Raw genomic sequence first — 18,799 nt, forward strand, 5'->3', positions numbered from 1 at the left:
GATTCACTTCAGCTTCGTGATCTATTGGTGGAAAAGGTGCTAGTGGTTCTCTATCGCTCTACGGACCCATCGCTAAGCTGAAATCGTCGTGGTTCTTTGGTCCAAAAATACGCATCTCCTTCGGCCGATAAAGTCGGGTCAGAGCGATGAAAATTATCTGCCGTAGATTTGTGTTGCAGCAAGTCTTGGCATTGGTCTTGGCATTCAAGCTTTGTTTTAACCTCTTCTACAAAGTTTCAATCAAACTTGATCAGGCCTTGCTTGAGCCTAATAAACGTCTGTTTTTCCAGAAACATCAACTCTTAGATAAAACCAACCTAACTCAACTATAATTGAATAGAGTTAACATGTCCGGAACTAGCATTACCCTGCCAGTCACGGTATCTGCAGCCATGTTCCAGCACATTGTCTAGATTGTCTGATAATTCAGGGTCTGTTGATCGTCGTAACATTAACTCAATGGCGAAAAAGGCTCACAGTGTTCGCAACTAGGCAGGTGGTTACTTCCTGCCCGGGCCTGAATGCCACATTCGCTTTGTCCTCGTGGAAGAGCGGAAATGCTGCATTGGGACACCCATCCAAGCGCTCAGCTTCAAAATATTGCTGATGTGCCAACATGCATCTGTGCCTCTGCCATGGCAGGAGAAAACTGTACGTACAGTCTCCAGCTGAAAGTTACATAATACGTATTAATTGTCAGGAAAAGTCACAGAACGTCATCACGAAGTCCTGAGTCAAACCTAAGGCTAGCCTTGCTGTAGTCAGAAAAGCTTCTTTTTGATCGTCAGCAACCAAGAAGTGATGCTGAGTGTCGTGGGAGGCTCGGGACCGAATCGGCTCTCCACTTACCGCCACTAAATCCTCACCTTGGCTCACCGAAATTTACCCATGTTGCCCCGGTCTGGCTGCTCCCTCACCGAGCCTCCCCCACCTTGTCTTACCCCACTGTCGCCTAGTAGCAAGTGATTGTTATCCACCAAACCACACGTCAAGTTACAGATAGCTCTTTGAATCCATCCCGCATTGTTTAATAGGTGTGTCTGGGTGTGTATTAGCTACACACAGCTTCAAAATGTCCGAGTCAAGTCCTCTGACGGCTTTCTTTGGCCAGATGAAAAACTTGGGTGGCATCGTTGTCCAAGGTTCGTTGGCTTCGAGATGCGACTCTAGAATCATGTGCTGACTTGCATCTTTAGAACAACCAAAGCTCGACCTCGATCTCTATATCCAGAATTACACCGGTCAGTCACTCCAATCCTACTGATGCCATCTCGATGTGCCCCCTGACAGCTCATCTAGGCCGAACAAGAATCGATCGCCTCATCCAAATCGGAAAGTCCTCCGTACCACTTTGTATCGACGCGCTGAAGGCTGCTATCGCGGAGATCAAGAAAGGCTCAGATGTGGCCCTATACGTCGAAGCTTGGGGCTGCATTCGTGTTGCCGCTCCTGACGACCCCGATGCCCAAAAAGATCAAGCATGGATCGATAGAGTCGAGCGCGAGAACAAGATGGAAGCTGCACGGCTCGAAACCCAGCTTAAGCAGTACCGACACAATTTGATCAAAGAGAGCATCCGAGTGCGTGAAAATTCCAAAACTCTGTGAATATAACCTTCTAACTCTATTAGATGGGAAACGAAGATTTGGGTTTGCATTTCGAAAAAACCGGATATTTAGAGGCAGCAGCCGAGGCGTACAACCGCATGCGCCAGGACGTAACCACCACCAAACACATTATCGATTGCGGCATCCACCTCGTGAATGTCTATATCGCTAGACGGGACTGGACCATGGTTCTTAACAATCTGGGTAAGATCGTCGGCGTTCAGAGTGGTGAGGAGGAACGTGCATATCAGCCATACACAAAACTTGTCTCCGGTATTGCGCTCCTTGGTCTTAAGCACTACAAGGATGCAGCCAACAACTTCCTCCAAGTTGACTTCACCCTACCGCCTGCGCAATACAACCACATCGCTAGCCCAAACGACATTGCCGTTTACGGAGGTCTCCTTGCCCTGGCCACTATGGATAGACAGGAGCTTCAAACTCGAGTCTTGGACAACCAGTCGTTCCGTTCGTTCCTAGAACACGAGTCGCACGTTCGCAAGGCCATCAGTCTTTTTGTCAATGGCAGATACTCAAACTGCCTCGCTATTCTCGAGTCCATTCGAAACGACTGTCTCCTGGACATCTACCTACAGCGCCACGTCTCATCGCTCTACTCACAGATCCGAAGAAAATGCATTGTCCAGTACTTCATACCATTCTCGTGTGTCACCCTCGAGAGCTTGAACCAAGCATTTGCGCAAGAAGGAGAGTCAGTCGAGATGGAGCTCGTATCTATGATCCGCGAGGGAATACTCAAGGCCCGTCTAGATATCAAGGAACAGGTGGGCAACTCTTTCTTTTACCATCTAGGCCACTTACTAATTCTCTATAGTTGCTCATTGCAGACCAACCCAACCCGAGACTTGAGATGCAGAAGCAGGCACTTGAGGTCGCTACCAAGTACGAGGAGGAAGCCAAGGAGAGACTCCGTCGCATCAGCCTCATTGCCGCTGGTCTTGAGGTTGCAGGAAGGGCAAAAGGACCTGGCCTTGGTGGTCGTGGAATAGATGAACAGTGGTACGGTGAGAGCAAGGCACCGGCACAGCCAGGCGCCGTCGAGGCCTAGGAATTTCGGTGCACAATGGTAGAAAATTGTCCGCCTGGGCCCTTTTCGACTGACCCGACGAGGAAGCTGGGCGAGCTGGGTATCACAATCTGAACCAATGGACTGCATATGGCATTACGGCCTAGGCGTTAGGAATTCCTGATCATGGTTATCCACTTACGGGTATGGAACTACACTGCGGCAGATTAGATGAGGCGTCAGGAGCATACTTCGAAATAAATCATTCCGCCTAACGTTGTTCTTGTGCATATTTTTCAATGATTCTTGTTCAAGGGGGGTATCATTATTAAGTTCGAGCCCTTGCCTCCAGCTACATACTATTCTTCAGCCCATCAACTGTCGCAAGTCTGTGGGCGGCCATCGAACTTGCGCAAAAGTCAGGCAGCGTTTGATGCTCTGAAGATATTTGCGCGTAACCTCATCTCCCATTACATGGCCCTTCTCTCCATCGTGTAGCTTCTCGCGAGCGCTACGCTCGTGGATGCCTACCATGGTAACACCGATGGGCCACGCTGCCTTGCCGATACTCAGTCGTAGATATCCGTCATTGGCGTCCACGTAACGACGCTCCTGGAGAGCTTGAACGATTTCCGTAACAGGCTTAAGAATGTCGTCGTCGAGTTCGCCTTGCTCAAACTTGCGGAATAGCTGTAAGGTGTTAGTACTTATCTCATCTCCGTCGAATAAGGATGACTCACTGGTTTCATGTTCTCTCGAGTCTGTACCATAGCATTATATGCTGTTTTGCTGGCACTCGTATCCCGCTTCTCAGCCTCCATAGCTCGCTCGTACTCTGTAAGAACCATCGTAAAATAGCTTGCCAGTTGTCGAAATAGCCACTTCCTGCCATCCTTGTCTTTCGGTAGCTCAGTGGTCACCTTCATATCCTTCTCATCCACAAGTTCTAACGTTGTCGGTATAGGGCCCTTGGTCATGACTGTCGTCAACTTGCGATATCGCCTCAATTTCGCAGAGTGATTCTCTCCGAACAAAACAGCCGGTTCACCCAGCCCCCTCAACTTTTCAACGAGCTCCTCCTCTGGTATATCCTCGCTAGCATGGACACCATCCTCAGCGTCTTCGCTCTTCTCCTTGACCAGCTCTGGCAAACCAAGTCGCTTCCTTCGGGCGCGTTCCTCTTCAGCTTCTTGCTCTTCGCGCCTTTTGCGCATATCCTCGGCGAGTTTGCGACGCTTCTCCTCGCGGGCAGCGTTCTCGGCGGCGGCATCTTCCTCTCGTTTGCGCTTGGCGGCTGCTTTGGCTTCGCGCTCGGCCTCGAGGGCTTTTTGTTCAGCAAGGTATGCTTCTTTTCTTTGCGCTTCGATTTCTGAGCGTTTCAAGTATTTCTTTTCCTCGCTGCCGGAGCTCTTCTTGCTCTTTGAGAGCTCTTTGTTCATAAGCGCCGCGAAATCCATGGTGCAGATTGGACAGCGTTTTTATCAACGTGTTGGTGTTTCCTATGGGAGCGTTGATCCAATATTCGAATTGGCCTATGCTTTGTGTTGGGAGATTGCCAAGATTGTGCCGCTCGGTGCTCAAAAATTTGTTGTCGCAGTCTGTAAGTGGTAAGAGTTTACAAATTGTTGTTGATGGAGCGCGAAGTCATGATGGTTTAAGCGGATATAGATCGGTTAATTTGGATACTTTAGTGATGCCTCTCATTATTCGCAACTTAAACAACAAAGCGTCACCATAATAACTGAGTCTCACAATTTTGTTTTTTTCCCCTTCTTTTCAGTCTTATAAGATGTCTTCCTCTCCAGAAAAGTCACTGCGCGAAGATACAACACCTTTCTTGCTACATCTCTTCTATCGTACAGGATCTCTTCACAGGTATACATGCCCCCTCCCGATATAGATGGCTTTACACTATCAGAAGTTAACAATACTCAAATCATAGGCCAGATGAATTTGAGTCGCATAGTATGCCACCACATATACCTGTGTACACATGGTCAGACTGTACTCTGAATGAGTTGGCTCTGGAACTTGCAGGCGCCAAAAAGTCAGCATTGCCTTCACCTTCTGTGGGATGTCGTCTCGTATTCCAGTCGGTGTTTCCAGACCTTCGAAACACCGCCGCAGTCACAAATGCTCTCCCCAAATACGGGGTTAAGGACCTCGGCAGCGTTGTGTTGGGTGGTGGTTCCGGAGCAGACACATATGGTGACATTTCCATGGATGGCACAACAAGAGGCAGTGACGACAAAACCAAGACACTGAGCGATTGTCGATTTGTAGTTGGCGACTATATCACTTGCGCAATATTGCCACCACTCTCGGATGGCTCAGTGGCGCCCGCTTCAAGCGTGCGAAGGGAGCAGGCTTCAGGTCCACATGAAGTCAGAGGGACTCACCGAGGAGGTCGAGATAACGGTTCTGGGCGTAGGAACTCGAGAGGAGGACGAGCTGGCTGGAGGGATGATGTCGGGGGAGATTTTCCTATGGGCGATTGGAGAAGAGGCGAAAGATTACCGGAAACCTCTAGTGGGCGATCGAGAGGCAGAGGGAGGTGGTAACAGACACGCAGTGGTTAATTTGATAGCGTCACGTTCGATTATACCCATTTTCCATTCAAAGTATCAGACATATCACAATCTCAGCGACCATTCGTTCATCGTTGACCTCAGTTCAATTGAATCCCTACCATGGGCTCTATCCCAATCAGGGTGCTTTATATGTACGCTTCTCAACCCTCCAATGCCCGGTTCATTTATTTCTCGTAAATGAGGTCGCCCTTTCGCTTCGCTCGGAAATCCCAGAGTCCCTTCGCTTGTCAGCATTTCGGTGGTCGTCGCGGTTCCTGTTCCTTGACTTACGTCGGTCTTGTAGGCGATATAGCCCATGATGGCGGGGACCACGGCCACGTAAATGAAGGTGAGCCGGGCAGTTCGGGGCGTCCATCGGAAGTAGTGATGGCGCGTCTTCATCATAGCTATTCACATTGTCAGAATGCGCTCGAGTCGAAGGTGTTGCAGTCGAGGTCGGGTAGAAGTCACGCACCGGCATATTTGAGGTAGGCCGGGTCCGGCTTGACGTCTGCAGATCAGCGGTTAGCAGAGTTCGGAATTCTTGGTCTCTATTTGACCTACTGAGGTGCGCCATTTTGATTGATGGTGATCTGTGTCGTGCTAAGGTGGTTTGCGGGACGAATTGGCCGTCGTGATGGTCGGTTGAGTGATGCTAACCTTGGACGATGATTGTAGCTTTGAGTATTACCTAAGTCAGTGACTGAATTCTGGCAGCTATCATTGGGCAGATAACATTGGGAGAAACCTACCCTGTACCTCGGCCATATTTAGCCAGGTATGCTATAGTCAACTCTCTCCTGTAAAAATTCTTTCTTGGCACGCACTGTTAGTGCGGTGCTAGGAGCGGGATTTTCTGCAGGCCACGCGACCACACAAAAACTGCGGGGACGCTATCGGCTCCCTAACAGCAGTTTTCAGAGAAGGAATTTTGGAGAGTTCGCCTTCTCTGACAACACCTTTGTCGGATCTAATGGCGGCACCTCAGAACCAGAACGCCTTAGATATCGGAGGGCGATGCCCCGGGCATTCGTAGCGACATCCTTCCGATCAACGACGCCGATTGCGATGGGTTTTTCTCCTTTAAAGGCAAGCCGCACCGTCGGCCTCTGATCCCTTCCCGAGGTTTTTCCCTGCCGCCGCGACAGTCGACTACGAGCTACAACTTGGTTACTGGAGATTGTGGACTGCGTCAGCAGATGTAGTGATGCGCGAGAGAATTCTGGTCGGTGGAAAAAGTTCGACAATAGATTGCCCTCGAACCCGCTGACGGGTGACGGGCTTGAGAAATACAGCACCTTTTGTGCCATTGGTATGCTGGATGGTGAAGGAAGCGGGGTATCCTGTACCTAGCTAGCTCAGCACGTCTTTTGCTCCAGTAGGAGATTTGGCTTCGTTACAGCCACCCAGACGAAAAATACACATACATACATACATACATGGTATGCTATAGTCTTTTTTAATTTTGCCCTTTTGTTAGTTTTAATAGTGATGCCTCTATTTATGTCAGGCTTCCTTAATTAATACTTCTCATAGTTAGTGTTGGTTTCTGCTGGCTTTGTGTGGAGGTGTGGCATGTAATATTTGTAACTGACCTGAAAGTCGAACATGGAATGCTACTTACATACTGGTCATGTTCACAGACATCCTCATTGTCTGTCACTGTCAGTGTTATTATCACAACTAACATAATACTTTAAGTTGAAGCTACATATGTTTCCTAATTCCCTAATCTCGCCTTCAACTATAGAATGAGTTGTCAAACTCTCAACTGTAGACAATAGCAAGGTAGTTTGAATAGAGATACCGGCATGTATGAATAGATAGAAATCTACCCATATGAGATCTAGCTCCGTAATGAAAGCTACTTTAGCTAAGCAGTATAAATACTAGCTAAGATCATAAATAAGTCTCAGGCATCATGGATTGCATTCAGTATGAACCACGACTTACACCCATGTTGTCAGAGTCACGTGAGAAGACCCACTGAAGCGCGTCTCCAGGCCATCGCCCAGAATTTATCGTGATGAAGGCAACTTTCTCAAAAGCTCCCTACCATCTACCCCTGGTCGTGCTCGTTCAAAATCTGCGCGACCAGCATCAATTTCATCACAAAACAACCGCGACAAAGCAGCCACTACTAATATTAATACTGATAGCGCTTTGGAACCGGTAGCGTGACTAATCACGCGCAACGGCGCTCAGCCTAATAGCGACAGCTTCACGATCCTTTCCTTTCTCTTCAGCGCATCAAGAAACAATCATGTCGCAACTCCCTCCACCTCCTCCCCCAGGATGGAGACCTCCTCCTCCGCCGCCGCCGTCTTCTTCCCTGCCTCCTCCTCCTTCGACTCCAGCTCCGCCACCACCAGGTTATCGTCCTCCAACCGACCCTCAGATGGCGAAATTCGCACAGAAGAAGAAGGAATGGGTGAAGTCGCAACGCAACCGCTTTGGCGAGAAGCGCAAGGGAGGATTTGTGCAGACACAGAAGGCCGATATGCCCCCCGAACATCTGCGAAAGATTGTCAAGGATATCGGAGATGTTTCCCAGAAGAAATATACGAATGATAAGAGAAGCTACCTAGGAGCCCTTAAGTTCATGCCACACGCAGTTCTAAAGCTCCTCGAAAACATGCCGATGCCATGGGAATCGGCACGAGAAGTCAAGGTGCTATATCATGTAAATGGATGCTTGACTTTGGTCAACGAGATCCCACGTGTTATCGAACCTGTCTTCTTTGCGCAGTGGGCTATGATGTGGACATTTATGCGCAAAGAAAAGGCCGACAGACGACTATTCAAGCGTATGCGATTCCCGCCCTTCGATGACGAAGAGCCTCCCCTGTCGTGGGCCGAAAACTTGGAGGATGTTGAGCCACTTGAGCCGATTCAGATGGAGTTGGACGAGGAAGATGACGAGGCCGTATATGAATGGTTCTACGATCACAGACCCCTTCTAGACACACCGCACGTCAACGGTCCAAGCTACAAGGCCTGGAACCTCACACTACCTCAGATGGCGACACTTTTCCGTCTGAGCCGACCACTTGTTTCTGATGTCGTTGACAAGAACTACTTCTATCTCTTCGACCTCAAGAGCTTGTTAACAGCCAAGGCTCTCAACGTCGCCCTTCCTGGCGGTCCTCGGTTTGAACCACTATACAAGGATATCGACCCTAACGATGAAGACTTTGGCGAGTTTAATGCGATTGATCGCATCATCTTCCGAAACCCCATCCGAACCGAGTTCAGGGTCGCCTACCCATACCTCTATAATTCGCTACCAAGAAGTGTTCATTTATCGTGGCACTCACACCCTCAGGTCGTATTCAATCGTGCAGATGACCCTGATCTTCCGACGTTCCATTTTGATCGCCGCATCAATCCCATCTCTTCGCGAACCGTCGCACCCAAGAATGTCGAGGTTTCCCACGAGGATGAGATATTTGGCGCTGGTAACATTGAGGAGTCCGAAGACGATGCTTTTGAGCTGCCTGCTGGAGTCGAGCCATTCCTTGCCGACGAAGATATCGAGAATGAGAACACATCATCTGCTGTCGAACTTTGGTGGGCGCCTTACCCATTTGACCGACGATCTGGACGCATGGTTCGAGCACAAGATGTGCCTCTAGTCAAACAGTGGTACCTCGAGCACCCCCCCTCCGATCGACCTCCAGTCAAGGTCCGAGTCTCGTACCAGAAACTCCTCAAAAATTTCGTGTTGAATGAATTGCACAAGAAGAAGCCCAAGGCGCAAAACAAGCAGAACTTGATGCGATCACTCAAGCAAACCAAGTTCTTCCAGCAGACAACCATCGACTGGGTCGAGGCTGGTCTGCAGGTTTGTCGCCAGGGTTTCAACATGCTTAACCTTCTTATCCACCGCAAGAACTTGACGTATCTTCACCTCGATTACAACTTCAATTTGAAGCCCGTCAAGACCTTGACCACCAAGGAGCGAAAGAAGTCACGTTTTGGAAACGCTTTCCATCTCATGCGAGAGATCTTGAGACTTACAAAGCTTATCGTTGATGCCCAAGTTCAGTACAGACTTGGAAACATTGATGCCTTCCAACTTGCAGATGGTATCCTCTACGCCTTCAACCACGTTGGTCAGCTGACGGGTATGTACCGATACAAATACAAGCTGATGCATCAAATTCGAACTTGCAAGGATCTGAAGCATCTGATTTACTACCGTTTTAATTCTGGACCTGTCGGTAAGGGACCTGGATGTGGTTTCTGGGCTCCCGCTTGGAGAGTTTGGCTTTTCTTCATGCGAGGTATTATTCCTTTGCTTGAGAGATGGTTAGGAAATCTTTTGTCTCGTCAGTTTGAGGGTCGACACAGCAAGGGAGTTGCAAAGACCGTCACCAAGCAACGTGTGGAGTCTCATTTTGATTTGGAGCTCCGCGCATCCGTTATGGCTGATCTTATGGACATGATGCCTGAGGGTATCAAGCAAAACAAGGTCAACACTGTGCTTCAGCATTTATCTGAGGCCTGGAGATGCTGGAAGAGCAACATCCCCTGGAAGGTTCCGGGCTTGCCTGCACCTATTGAGAACATCATTCTCCGATACGTCAAGTCCAAGGCCGATTGGTGGATCTCAGTTGCCCACTACAACCGTGAGCGTATTCGACGAGGAGCTACTGTTGATAAGACTGTCGCCAAGAAAAACGTTGGTCGTTTGACCCGACTTTGGCTCAAGGCTGAGCAAGAACGCCAGCACAACCACATGAAGGATGGCCCTTACGTATCCTCCGAAGAAGCTATTGCCATCTACACCACTACCGTGCATTGGCTTGAGTCCCGCAAGTTCTCTCCTATCCCCTTCCCAAGTGTTTCTTACAAGCACGACACCAAGATCCTCATTCTTGCGCTTGAGCGCCTTAGGGAGGCATATTCAGTGAAGGGCCGTCTCAACCAAAGTCAACGAGAGGAATTGGCTTTGATTGAGCAAGCATATGATAGTCCTGGAACCACACTGGAGCGAATCAAGCGATTCTTGCTTACCCAGCGAGCTTTCAAGGAAGTCAACATCGACATGAACGACAACTACAGCACCATCAACCCTGTCTACGATATTGAGCCTATCGAGAAGATTAGCGATGCTTACCTGGATCAATATCTGTGGTATCAAGCAGATCAGCGACATCTTTTCCCTGCCTGGATCAAGCCATCAGATTCCGAGGTCCCGCCTTTGCTTGTTTACAAGTGGGCACAGGGGATCAACAACCTCGACCGTGTGTGGCAGACTGAGAATGGTGAATGTAATGTCATGATTGAGACGGAACTATCCAAGGTTTACGAAAAGATGGAGCTCACGCTTCTGAACTCTCTTCTCAGACTGATTATGGACCACAATTTGGCGGATTATATCACAGCCAAGAACAACGTCCAGCTCACCTACAAGGACATGAACCATGTCAACAGTTATGGTATGATCCGTGGCTTACAGTTCTCTGCATTTGTGTTCCAGTTCTATGGTCTTGTGTTGGATCTTCTGCTTCTGGGTCCTCAGCGAGCCAGCGAGATTGCTGGACCACCTCAAAGTCCCAACGACTTCTTGCAATTCCGTGACCGCGAGACTGAGTCCAGTCATCCTATCCGACTCTACACTCGATACATCGACAAAGTTTGGATCTTCCTCCGATTTACTGCTGAGGAGTCTCGAGACCTCATCCAGAGATTCCTTACCGAACAACCCGACCCTAACTTTGAGAACGTTATCGGATACAAGAGCAAGAAGTGCTGGCCAAGAGATTCTCGCATGCGTCTGATGCGTCATGATGTGAACCTCGGACGAGCTGTCTTCTGGGATATGAAGAACCGTCTGCCTCGATCCGTAACCACGATTGAGTGGGATGAAAGCTTTGTCAGCGTTTACAGTCGTGATAACCCGAACTTGCTCTTCTCTATGTGTGGTTTCGAAGTCCGCATTCTCCCCAAGATTCGTAACCAGAATGAAGAATTCCCGGTCAAGGATAGTGTGTGGTCTCTCGTGGACAACACCACAAAGGAGAGGACTGCTCACGCTTTCCTGCAAGTCACCGAGGAGGATATCCAGAAGTTCAACAATCGTATTCGACAGATTCTCATGTCATCGGGCTCTACAACTTTCACCAAGATCGCCAACAAGTGGAACACAGCGTTGATCGCCCTCTTCACTTATTATCGTGAGGCGGCTGTATCGACCGTCGACCTGCTTGATACAATTGTCAAGTGCGAGACCAAGATTCAGACTCGAGTCAAGATCGGTCTAAACTCCAAGATGCCTTCTCGTTTCCCTCCTGCCGTCTTCTACACCCCCAAGGAGCTTGGTGGTCTTGGTATGATTTCGGGCTCACACATTCTTATTCCTGCTAGTGATAAGCGTTGGTCAAAGCAAACCGACACTGGCGTTACTCATTACAGGGCAGGAATGACCCATGATGAGGAGACCCTCATCCCGAACATTTTCAGATATATCATCCCTTGGGAGGCCGAGTTCATCGACTCTCAACGAGTCTGGACAGAATATTCCCAGAAACGTCTTGAAGCCAATCAACAGAATCGTCGTCTCACTCTCGAGGATCTCGAGGATAGTTGGGACCGCGGTCTGCCTCGAATCAACACCCTGTTCCAAAAGGACAGAAGCACCCTGAGCTTCGACAAGGGTTTCCGAGCTCGAGCTGAATTCAAGATCTATCAATTGATGAAGAATAATCCTTTCTGGTGGACTAGTCAACGTCATGATGGAAAATTGTGGAACCTGAACGCTTATCGTACCGATGTGATCCAAGCACTGGGTGGTGTTGAGACCATCCTTGAACATACCCTTTTCAAGGCAACAGGTTTCCCATCATGGGAAGGCCTCTTTTGGGAAAAGGCGAGCGGTTTTGAAGAGTCTATGAAGTTCAAGAAGTTGACTAATGCACAAAGAAGCGGTTTGAATCAAATTCCTAACCGCCGCTTCACTTTGTGGTGGTCACCCACCATCAACCGAGCCAACGTCTACGTGGGTTTCCAGGTCCAGCTTGATTTAACTGGCATTTTCTTGCACGGAAAGATTCCTACTCTGAAGATCTCGCTGATCCAGATCTTCCGAGCTCATTTGTGGCAGAAGATCCATGAGTCTGTTGTTATGGATCTTTGCCAGGTATTTGACCAGGAACTGGAATCTCTCGGCATTGAAACAGTTCAGAAAGAGACTATTCATCCTCGAAAGTCTTACAAGATGAACAGTTCTTGTGCCGATATCCTTCTCTTCTCCAACCACAAGTGGAACGTGACCAGACCATCACTTCTTTACGATACCAAGGATGTTATTGAGCAGACAACTACCAACAAATTCTGGATTGATGTCCAGCTCCGATATGGCGATTACGACTCACACGATATTGAACGGTACACACGTGCCAAGTATCTCGACTATACAACAGACAGTGCCAGTATCTATCCCTCAGCTACTGGTCTAATGATTGGTATTGATCTTGCCTACAACCTCTATTCTGCTTACGGCATGTACTTCCCTGGTCTCAAGGTTCTTGTGCAGCAGGCTATGGCCAAGATCATGAAGGCCAACCCCGCTCTGTACGTTTTGCGTGAGCGTATCCGAAAGGGTCTACAACTCTACGCTTCTGAGAGTAACCAGGAATTCTTGAACTCCCAGAACTACTCGGAATTGTTCAGCAACCAGACACAGTTGTTTATCGATGACACAAACGTCTACCGTGTCACCATTCACAAGACCTTCGAGGGTAACTTGACAACCAAGCCTATCAACGGTGCTATCTTCATCTTCAACCCACGAACCGGACAGCTGTTCCTCAAGATCATTCACACTAGTGTCTGGGCTGGACAGAAGCGTCTTGGTCAGCTCGCCAAGTGGAAGACAGCCGAAGAAGTCGCTGCTCTGATCCGATCATTGCCTGTGGAAGAACAACCCAAGCAGCTGATTGTGACAAGAAAGGGTCTCTTGGATCCTCTCGAAGTCCACTTGCTCGACTTCCCCAATATTTCTATTCGGGCTTCAGAGCTTCAGCTTCCCTTCCAGGCAGCGATGAAGGTGGAGAAGCTTGGTGACATGATTCTTCGTGCCACTGAACCTCAGATGGTGCTTTTCAACCTGTACGATGAGTGGCTGAAGAGTATTTCGTCTTACACTGCCTTCTCTCGTCTTGTTCTTATTCTGCGAGCGCTTCACGTCAACCCCGACAAGACCAAACTCATCCTCCGACCTGACAAGACTGTCATCACACATGAGCACCATATTTGGCCATCACTGTCAGACGAGGACTGGATCAAGGTTGAAACGCAGCTTCGAGATCTTATCCTGAATGATTATGGCAAGAAGAACAATGTCAATGTCTCCAGTTTGACGACGAGTGAAGTGCGAGACATTATCTTGGGTATGGAAATCTCGGCCCCATCAATGCAACGACAACAAGCCGCCGAAATTGAGAAGCAACAACAAGAGCAGGCACAGTTGACGGCTGTGACTACCAAGACCCAGAACGTCCATGGCGAAGAGATCATTGTCACCACAACTTCGCAGTTCGAGCAGCAAACGTTTGCCTCCAAAACTGAATGGCGAACAAGAGCTATTGCTACATCTAACTTGCGCACACGAGCAAAGAACATTTACGTCTCGTCGGTTGATAACGATCTCGATGATATCACCTACGTCATGCCAAACAACATTCTGAAGCGCTTCATCACCATTGCTGACCTCAGAGTTCAAGTGGCCGGCTACCTGTACGGTTCCTCAGCCCCCGACAACGACCAGGTCAAGGAGATCAAGTGTATCGTCATGATCCCCCAGATTGGCGGCCTCCGCAACGTCCAATTGCCCCAGCAACTTCCTCAGAGCGAGTTCCTTGAAGGGATGGAGCCTCTGGGTGTGATACACACTGTCTCTGGCAGCGAACTACCTTACATGTCGGCCATGGATGTCACAGAACACTCAAAGCTTCTCGATGCGCATAATGAGTGGGACAAGACCAACACTGTCACGGTCTCGGTTGCATTCACACCTGGCAGTGTGTCTCTATCGGCGTGGGGCCTGACACCAGCAGGCTACAAGTGGGGAGCTGAGAACAAGGACACCCAGAGTGATCAACCTCAAGGATTTACTACAACAATGGGTGAGAAGCGAAAGCTGTTGCTGAGCCCACGGTTCAGGGGATTCTTCTTGGTACCGGATGATGGCAAGTGGAACTACAGCTTTATGGGCAACGCGTTTAATGGAATGGAGAAGAGGCCTGTTCACGTCAAGCTGGATACGCCACTGCCGTTCTATAGCGACCAGCACAGACCAGTGCATTTCGTTAACTTTGCGGAACTGGAGGATATTTGGGTGGACCGATCGGATAACTTTGCTTAAAGTAGTGGGTAAATGGGCGTTGTTTCATCAAAGAAGGGAGCATTTCATTTTGTAATCAATTAGTTGACCTGGGCAGATTGGGTGTATTTTTATGCATGTTGTAAAATAGCTATGCTAAAATGACAAGATGGAGAAATTGAAGCCGAGATAACGCATCACTTGACTTGATTAGTGACGGGATGGTTTCCTTATATGGTGGTGCTAACATTGGCAGAGGATTTGGATTACGCCATCCTCGTGATGAAGCTGAACATACTTCAACATGGTCTTAACTCGGGATATGTTATCATAAACCCTACAATTATAAATAAAATTAGACCATGTTTATTTCTTCTCATCAAGTCATATGAAATTGTGTAGAGTTCTCTAATAGATCTAGATCGCACACTGGCACGGGATCTAGTATAGACAGAAATTGGTTTTCTTTCTTTTTTCTCCCTAGGGTGCAAAGTCTAAAAAGAAGTCATCGACATCGACCAGCAAGATGCATGCGGATGTAGATGACGGATGACGGATGGCGACAGGGGTTCGCATGGATGACCCACGTCGATAGCCGGGTAATTGACCGTGTCGTTGGGAGAAGGGAGGTGGGATATGGAGATAGAAAACTGTAGGTGGCAGAATTGGGAATAGATTTGTGCAAGGGCCGTACGGTACTAAAAGGCGGCTTGACCGAAGGCGTGGAAGCGCGCTGAGCTGTCAGTCAGCTGCGTGGGGGAGTAAAATTGGTCATTTATGCATTCATGCGAATATTCGAAGCGAGGTTATGAAATAGAAAAGCTTGGATAGCTTGATAGTCTGAGTGGGCGTGGAGTTGGGAGAAGATCCTATGGCAATTTAGGTAAAGATTTTTCAAATAGATCAGCAGAAATTTCCCCTCCTATTTAGGGTTTTCGTTTACCTATAGTCACCTATGTTATAACGATATCTTTGGAAATTCACTGAAGATCTTTTCTCTCTTTGTTGTGGGGCGAATGGCATTAGGACGGGCGTATCTTGTTATTTTTGGCCGTTGGGTTTTCAGGGGTTGAGAGCTGGAGATCTACGCGAATTTCGCTGACGTCGATTACTATTCTTGTCAACCCAGGCCAGCCCAGGCGAACCCATGTCATTTTACCTCCTTGACAAGTGACCCGCATACATACCTTAGTCTAGGCGTTCTGTACCTGCAGTGAGAAGCCTGTAAGGTGAGGTAAGATTTGACTAGGGATGGTTACAAGGTGGTTCGAGCCAAAGATGGCGTCAAAGACCAGGCCCTGGGCTGCCATTGCTCGGTAAGATGGACGATCCCTCCACAGAATTGGGTCTTGGGCTCACGGCAGGTAGGCAGTCGGTCACATCCCACGGCCATTCGAGTTTCCGGGCCGTTGAGCTGAGCTAGACTATCACTTGATGAGACAATGCTCCGGCCATGGCTGGCTTATTCAACATCACGTAAAGTGAGCTTTGGTCAATAGTCTTGTCTAATTGTTTAGGGTACCTTAGGTTTGCAATGCATTGGGTTGTGTTGGTTCGAGGTTAAACCATAAAGTGCCAGCTTCAAATCAGATAATTGCCAACAGCTGGATTTACTGAGAATGAATACTATGAGCAAGGAGATTAGATAAGATCAACAGAACAGAAACCGTTCGTGCCAATGTTTCCAATTAATAATATTAAATCTCGGTATACATCACTGACTTATAGACAATCCTGCCTATATCGATCTGTCAAATCACTATGTCTAGTGTATTCAGCGTTTCAAATAGATAATGCAGAAGAGCTTGGATGAGCTGCCAACCTAGAATAATACTATTCATAGGCCAAAAACTTCGATCTATCCGTTGATCCACGATCTAGCTTGCCATGTTGGCACTATTTCGCTGTGATAGATTTGTTGATAAAAGTAATATTGAGCTCGGGATATAGCTGAGATTAGGTTGCTGTCATCGTGGGGAAGCGATACTGTTGCATTCTCTAGGCCAACTGCTACCTACCATCACCCGCTTGACATCGATAACATTCGTTCTTTACCTAGTGCCCACCAACTACGTAAAGCTCCAAGGCATTTTCCTGGAAGGCACAGTGACACCTGCTCCTTCTTCGATTTTGATCCTCAGTCTGCCTTGGTGGTTCTTTCCAAATCTTCACACAGGTCACATCATGCTCGGGCAACTTCCCCCTGTTCCCCCTCTCAGCCAAGCCCCCATTTTGCTACTCATCATCCCCCCTTTGACACTATCATCACCTCTACATTCCAACTCCAAGCAAGCATCACCACTCAAAATTGAGCCCATTCATCGCCGGATACCCCTAAGGAGTTACCGTCCGACAACTTACATCCACTATTGCCCATCTTCAATCACACTCAGAGCGGCGCGTGCTCATTCCGCTCCACCAGCAACTAGGGTCCTCTGCGCTAGCCAAGGTCCCGACTCCCAACAAGGCCCTGTACGCGCTAGAAGGTCCTTCTAGAAGGCCATCCCCGACCTCCTGTTCCTGTTCCTGAACCGGGGTCCTGGAATCCGATCCCCCCATTGACGTCTCCTTCATGACGACAATGGCAGTGACAAAACCGTTGATTCGACTTGACTTGTCACACTCGCACCTCAGGAGATGCTTGCTAATGCGTCCCTGCCGCCGGAACACCATCTTGCCGGAATCCCAGGCTGCTTTCGGCCTCAACATCATGCGTGTTTCGACTTCAAAACGCCTGTTACCCTACGCGATGCACGCCTTCCAAGGGCGGTCTGATTGATTGGCATGAGGCATTGAGCAGCGCAATCTTGGGCACTCCGAACGGAGTGTCAATGCCCGCTCAATAGGGCTGTTCCGGGCACACGCACCAGCACCAGCCACTGTCGATAGCGGCTTCGATATGGGGCGTTCGTCCCTTTGACATATCGTCAGGTTTCAAGCCAAGACACATTTTCTATCTTGGTCCCGGCTCTGAACCGGGTAGGTCCAGCTTGATGCAGAATCGCATCGCATCCAGCTCCATGCTTCTCAGACAAGCAAGCATCTGCGCATATGTCTGAGTTCCCATCTTTTTCGGCGTCATGGCCTTTACCAGAAGCTCTCATTTGCATCCATTATCTTGCCAAGGCAGTCACTAACAGACTCATCTCGGTCACCAATTCTGATGTGGATGTCGCTGCCCGTTACCGTTCCTCTCAGCCCTCCCCTATTGAGTGATCCAGATAATCGGTTCGCAGGGTCGATTTTCCCGTTTGCTGGACTTGGCCCATGCTCACATACCCAGGTACGCCCTGTCCATGAGCCGCGAGGCCACTTCTGGCTCTAGGCAGTTGTTAGTTGACTGTTGCACGTATCTGGTCCCTGACTTTAGTGCGGGAGCTTGTTCAATCCAGCCACCGTTAACCAGGATGTCGATCTAGCTTGTGCGGAACAACATCATGGCGTGCGCTCACATTGATCAAATCTGGACCAGCCCCGACAACCCGGCGTGCACACTCACCCATCCATGATGGGTTTCTCCCTGTTTTCCCATCCAGATTTGCCAAACGGAGGTTCCCGGACAGTGGAGAATGGTTCTGCTTGCGATCTAGTCCAATTGATAGACACGATCCCGGTTGAGCCATCTACTATAGCAAACCCTGGGTTTGTTATAACCCTCCGCTCCACACCGTTACTCCTGTCCTGCACCGAGCACCAGAGCTGTTTTCTCCCTTGTTGCCACGCCATCAGCTCGGCACCCACTCTCTGTGGCTCTTTCTTTGGAAAGGCGGCGAAAAACCTGACAATGGCTGTTTTGCTGCTGTGTTTCTACGGCTGTTCTTGGCCACCTCAGTGTGGTCTAGTCTCACGCTCTTCAAGCGAAGCGCGTTTCAAGTTGGCATTGTGCCCCAATAAGCACCTCCGCCCACCGTCCTTCTGTGTCATCTTTTCCAGCAGAGGTACATTTTCCTAATTGTTCTATGCGCAGGGGCTTTACAATGGCAAATTGCCATCTAATCGGGAGAGCTTGTCTTCAAAGCAATGCTATTGCATTGTGCTCATATCCTTGCTAGTCATGATGGATGCCAGGGGTGGCTCTTGTTTCTATATCAGGCACCCTGGGGACCTTGCAATGGACATAAGATCGTCAAATTGACCACCCTCCAGACCCTGGCCTTGGTTAACAGGTAGTCTCCGCAGCCCAGCACTTGTCGGACGGGGATTGTTCTCATACCGGACTGGGCAAAATCTCCAAGTGCTTTAACCTGCAGCATGAACGCAGAGAGGC

At 48.9% G+C, this 18,799-nt stretch overlaps 7 protein-coding genes across 9 annotated transcripts; 3 read left to right on the plus strand and 4 right to left on the minus strand.

Moving 5' to 3' along the window:
• The first annotated feature begins 464 nt into the window (after positions 1-464).
• FOXG_10561 (uncharacterized protein) lies at positions 465-3,283 on the plus strand. 3 transcript variants are annotated; one of them, XM_018389987.1, is made up of 7 exons: positions 465-651; positions 707-1,034; positions 1,112-1,142; positions 1,197-1,241; positions 1,300-1,580; positions 1,631-2,392; positions 2,443-2,950. In XM_018389987.1, exons 3-7 carry the CDS (start codon positions 1,112-1,114, stop codon positions 2,674-2,676), a joined length of 1,353 nt encoding a protein of 450 aa, XP_018248357.1. In that variant the 5' UTR covers positions 465-651; positions 707-1,034; the 3' UTR covers positions 2,677-2,950. The 3 variants fall into 3 exon arrangements, with proteins under 3 accessions (XP_018248357.1, XP_018248356.1, XP_018248358.1); XM_018389986.1 differs by having other exon boundaries at positions 707-1,142; positions 2,443-3,283; XM_018389988.1 differs by having other exon boundaries at positions 707-1,142; positions 1,197-1,580.
• FOXG_10562 (uncharacterized protein) lies at positions 2,887-4,276 on the minus strand. The gene is made up of 2 exons (XM_018389989.1): positions 3,375-4,276; positions 2,887-3,324 (listed from the first exon to the last, which is right to left on the minus strand). Exons 1-2 carry the CDS (start codon positions 4,089-4,091, stop codon positions 3,001-3,003), a joined length of 1,041 nt encoding a protein of 346 aa, XP_018248359.1. The 5' UTR covers positions 4,092-4,276; the 3' UTR covers positions 2,887-3,000.
• A 59-nt stretch (positions 4,277-4,335) lies between these two features.
• On the plus strand, positions 4,336-5,322 carry FOXG_10563 (uncharacterized protein). Its single transcript, XM_018389990.1, has 2 exons — positions 4,336-4,509; positions 4,577-5,322. The coding sequence occupies exons 1-2, from the start codon at positions 4,424-4,426 to the stop codon at positions 5,193-5,195; spliced, it is 705 nt and encodes a 234-aa protein (XP_018248360.1). The 5' UTR covers positions 4,336-4,423; the 3' UTR covers positions 5,196-5,322.
• Positions 5,323-5,389: 67 nt separating this feature from the next.
• On the minus strand, positions 5,390-5,889 carry FOXG_20325 (uncharacterized protein; the record flags this gene model as incomplete). Its single annotated transcript, XM_018400608.1, has 3 exons — positions 5,769-5,889; positions 5,496-5,715; positions 5,390-5,443 (listed from the first exon to the last, which is right to left on the minus strand). Exons 2-3 carry the CDS (start codon positions 5,607-5,609, stop codon positions 5,390-5,392), a joined length of 168 nt encoding a protein of 55 aa, XP_018248361.1. The 5' UTR covers positions 5,610-5,715; positions 5,769-5,889.
• A 1,347-nt stretch (positions 5,890-7,236) lies between these two features.
• Positions 7,237-14,822, plus strand: FOXG_10564 (pre-mRNA-splicing factor spp42). The gene has a single exon (XM_018389991.1). The coding sequence runs from the start codon at positions 7,468-7,470 to the stop codon at positions 14,572-14,574; it is 7,107 nt and encodes a 2,368-aa protein (XP_018248362.1). The 5' UTR covers positions 7,237-7,467; the 3' UTR covers positions 14,575-14,822.
• A 903-nt stretch (positions 14,823-15,725) lies between these two features.
• FOXG_20326 (uncharacterized protein) lies at positions 15,726-15,842 on the minus strand (the record flags this gene model as incomplete). The annotated part of the gene is made up of 1 exon (XM_018400609.1): positions 15,726-15,842. One exon carries the CDS (start codon positions 15,840-15,842, stop codon positions 15,726-15,728), a length of 117 nt encoding a protein of 38 aa, XP_018248363.1.
• A 1,069-nt stretch (positions 15,843-16,911) lies between these two features.
• FOXG_10565 (uncharacterized protein) lies at positions 16,912-18,039 on the minus strand (the record flags this gene model as incomplete). The annotated part of the gene is made up of 5 exons (XM_018389992.1): positions 16,912-17,233; positions 17,400-17,446; positions 17,671-17,737; positions 17,812-17,853; positions 18,032-18,039. The coding sequence occupies 5 exons, from the start codon at positions 18,037-18,039 to the stop codon at positions 16,912-16,914; spliced, it is 486 nt and encodes a 161-aa protein (XP_018248364.1).
• Between the last annotated feature and the right edge of the window lie 760 nt (positions 18,040-18,799).

The sequence above is a fragment of the Fusarium oxysporum genome, chromosome 7 (assembly GCF_000149955.1).
Source record: "Fusarium oxysporum f. sp. lycopersici 4287 chromosome 7, whole genome shotgun sequence".
Classification (NCBI taxonomy): Eukaryota; Fungi; Ascomycota; class Sordariomycetes; order Hypocreales; family Nectriaceae; genus Fusarium; species Fusarium oxysporum.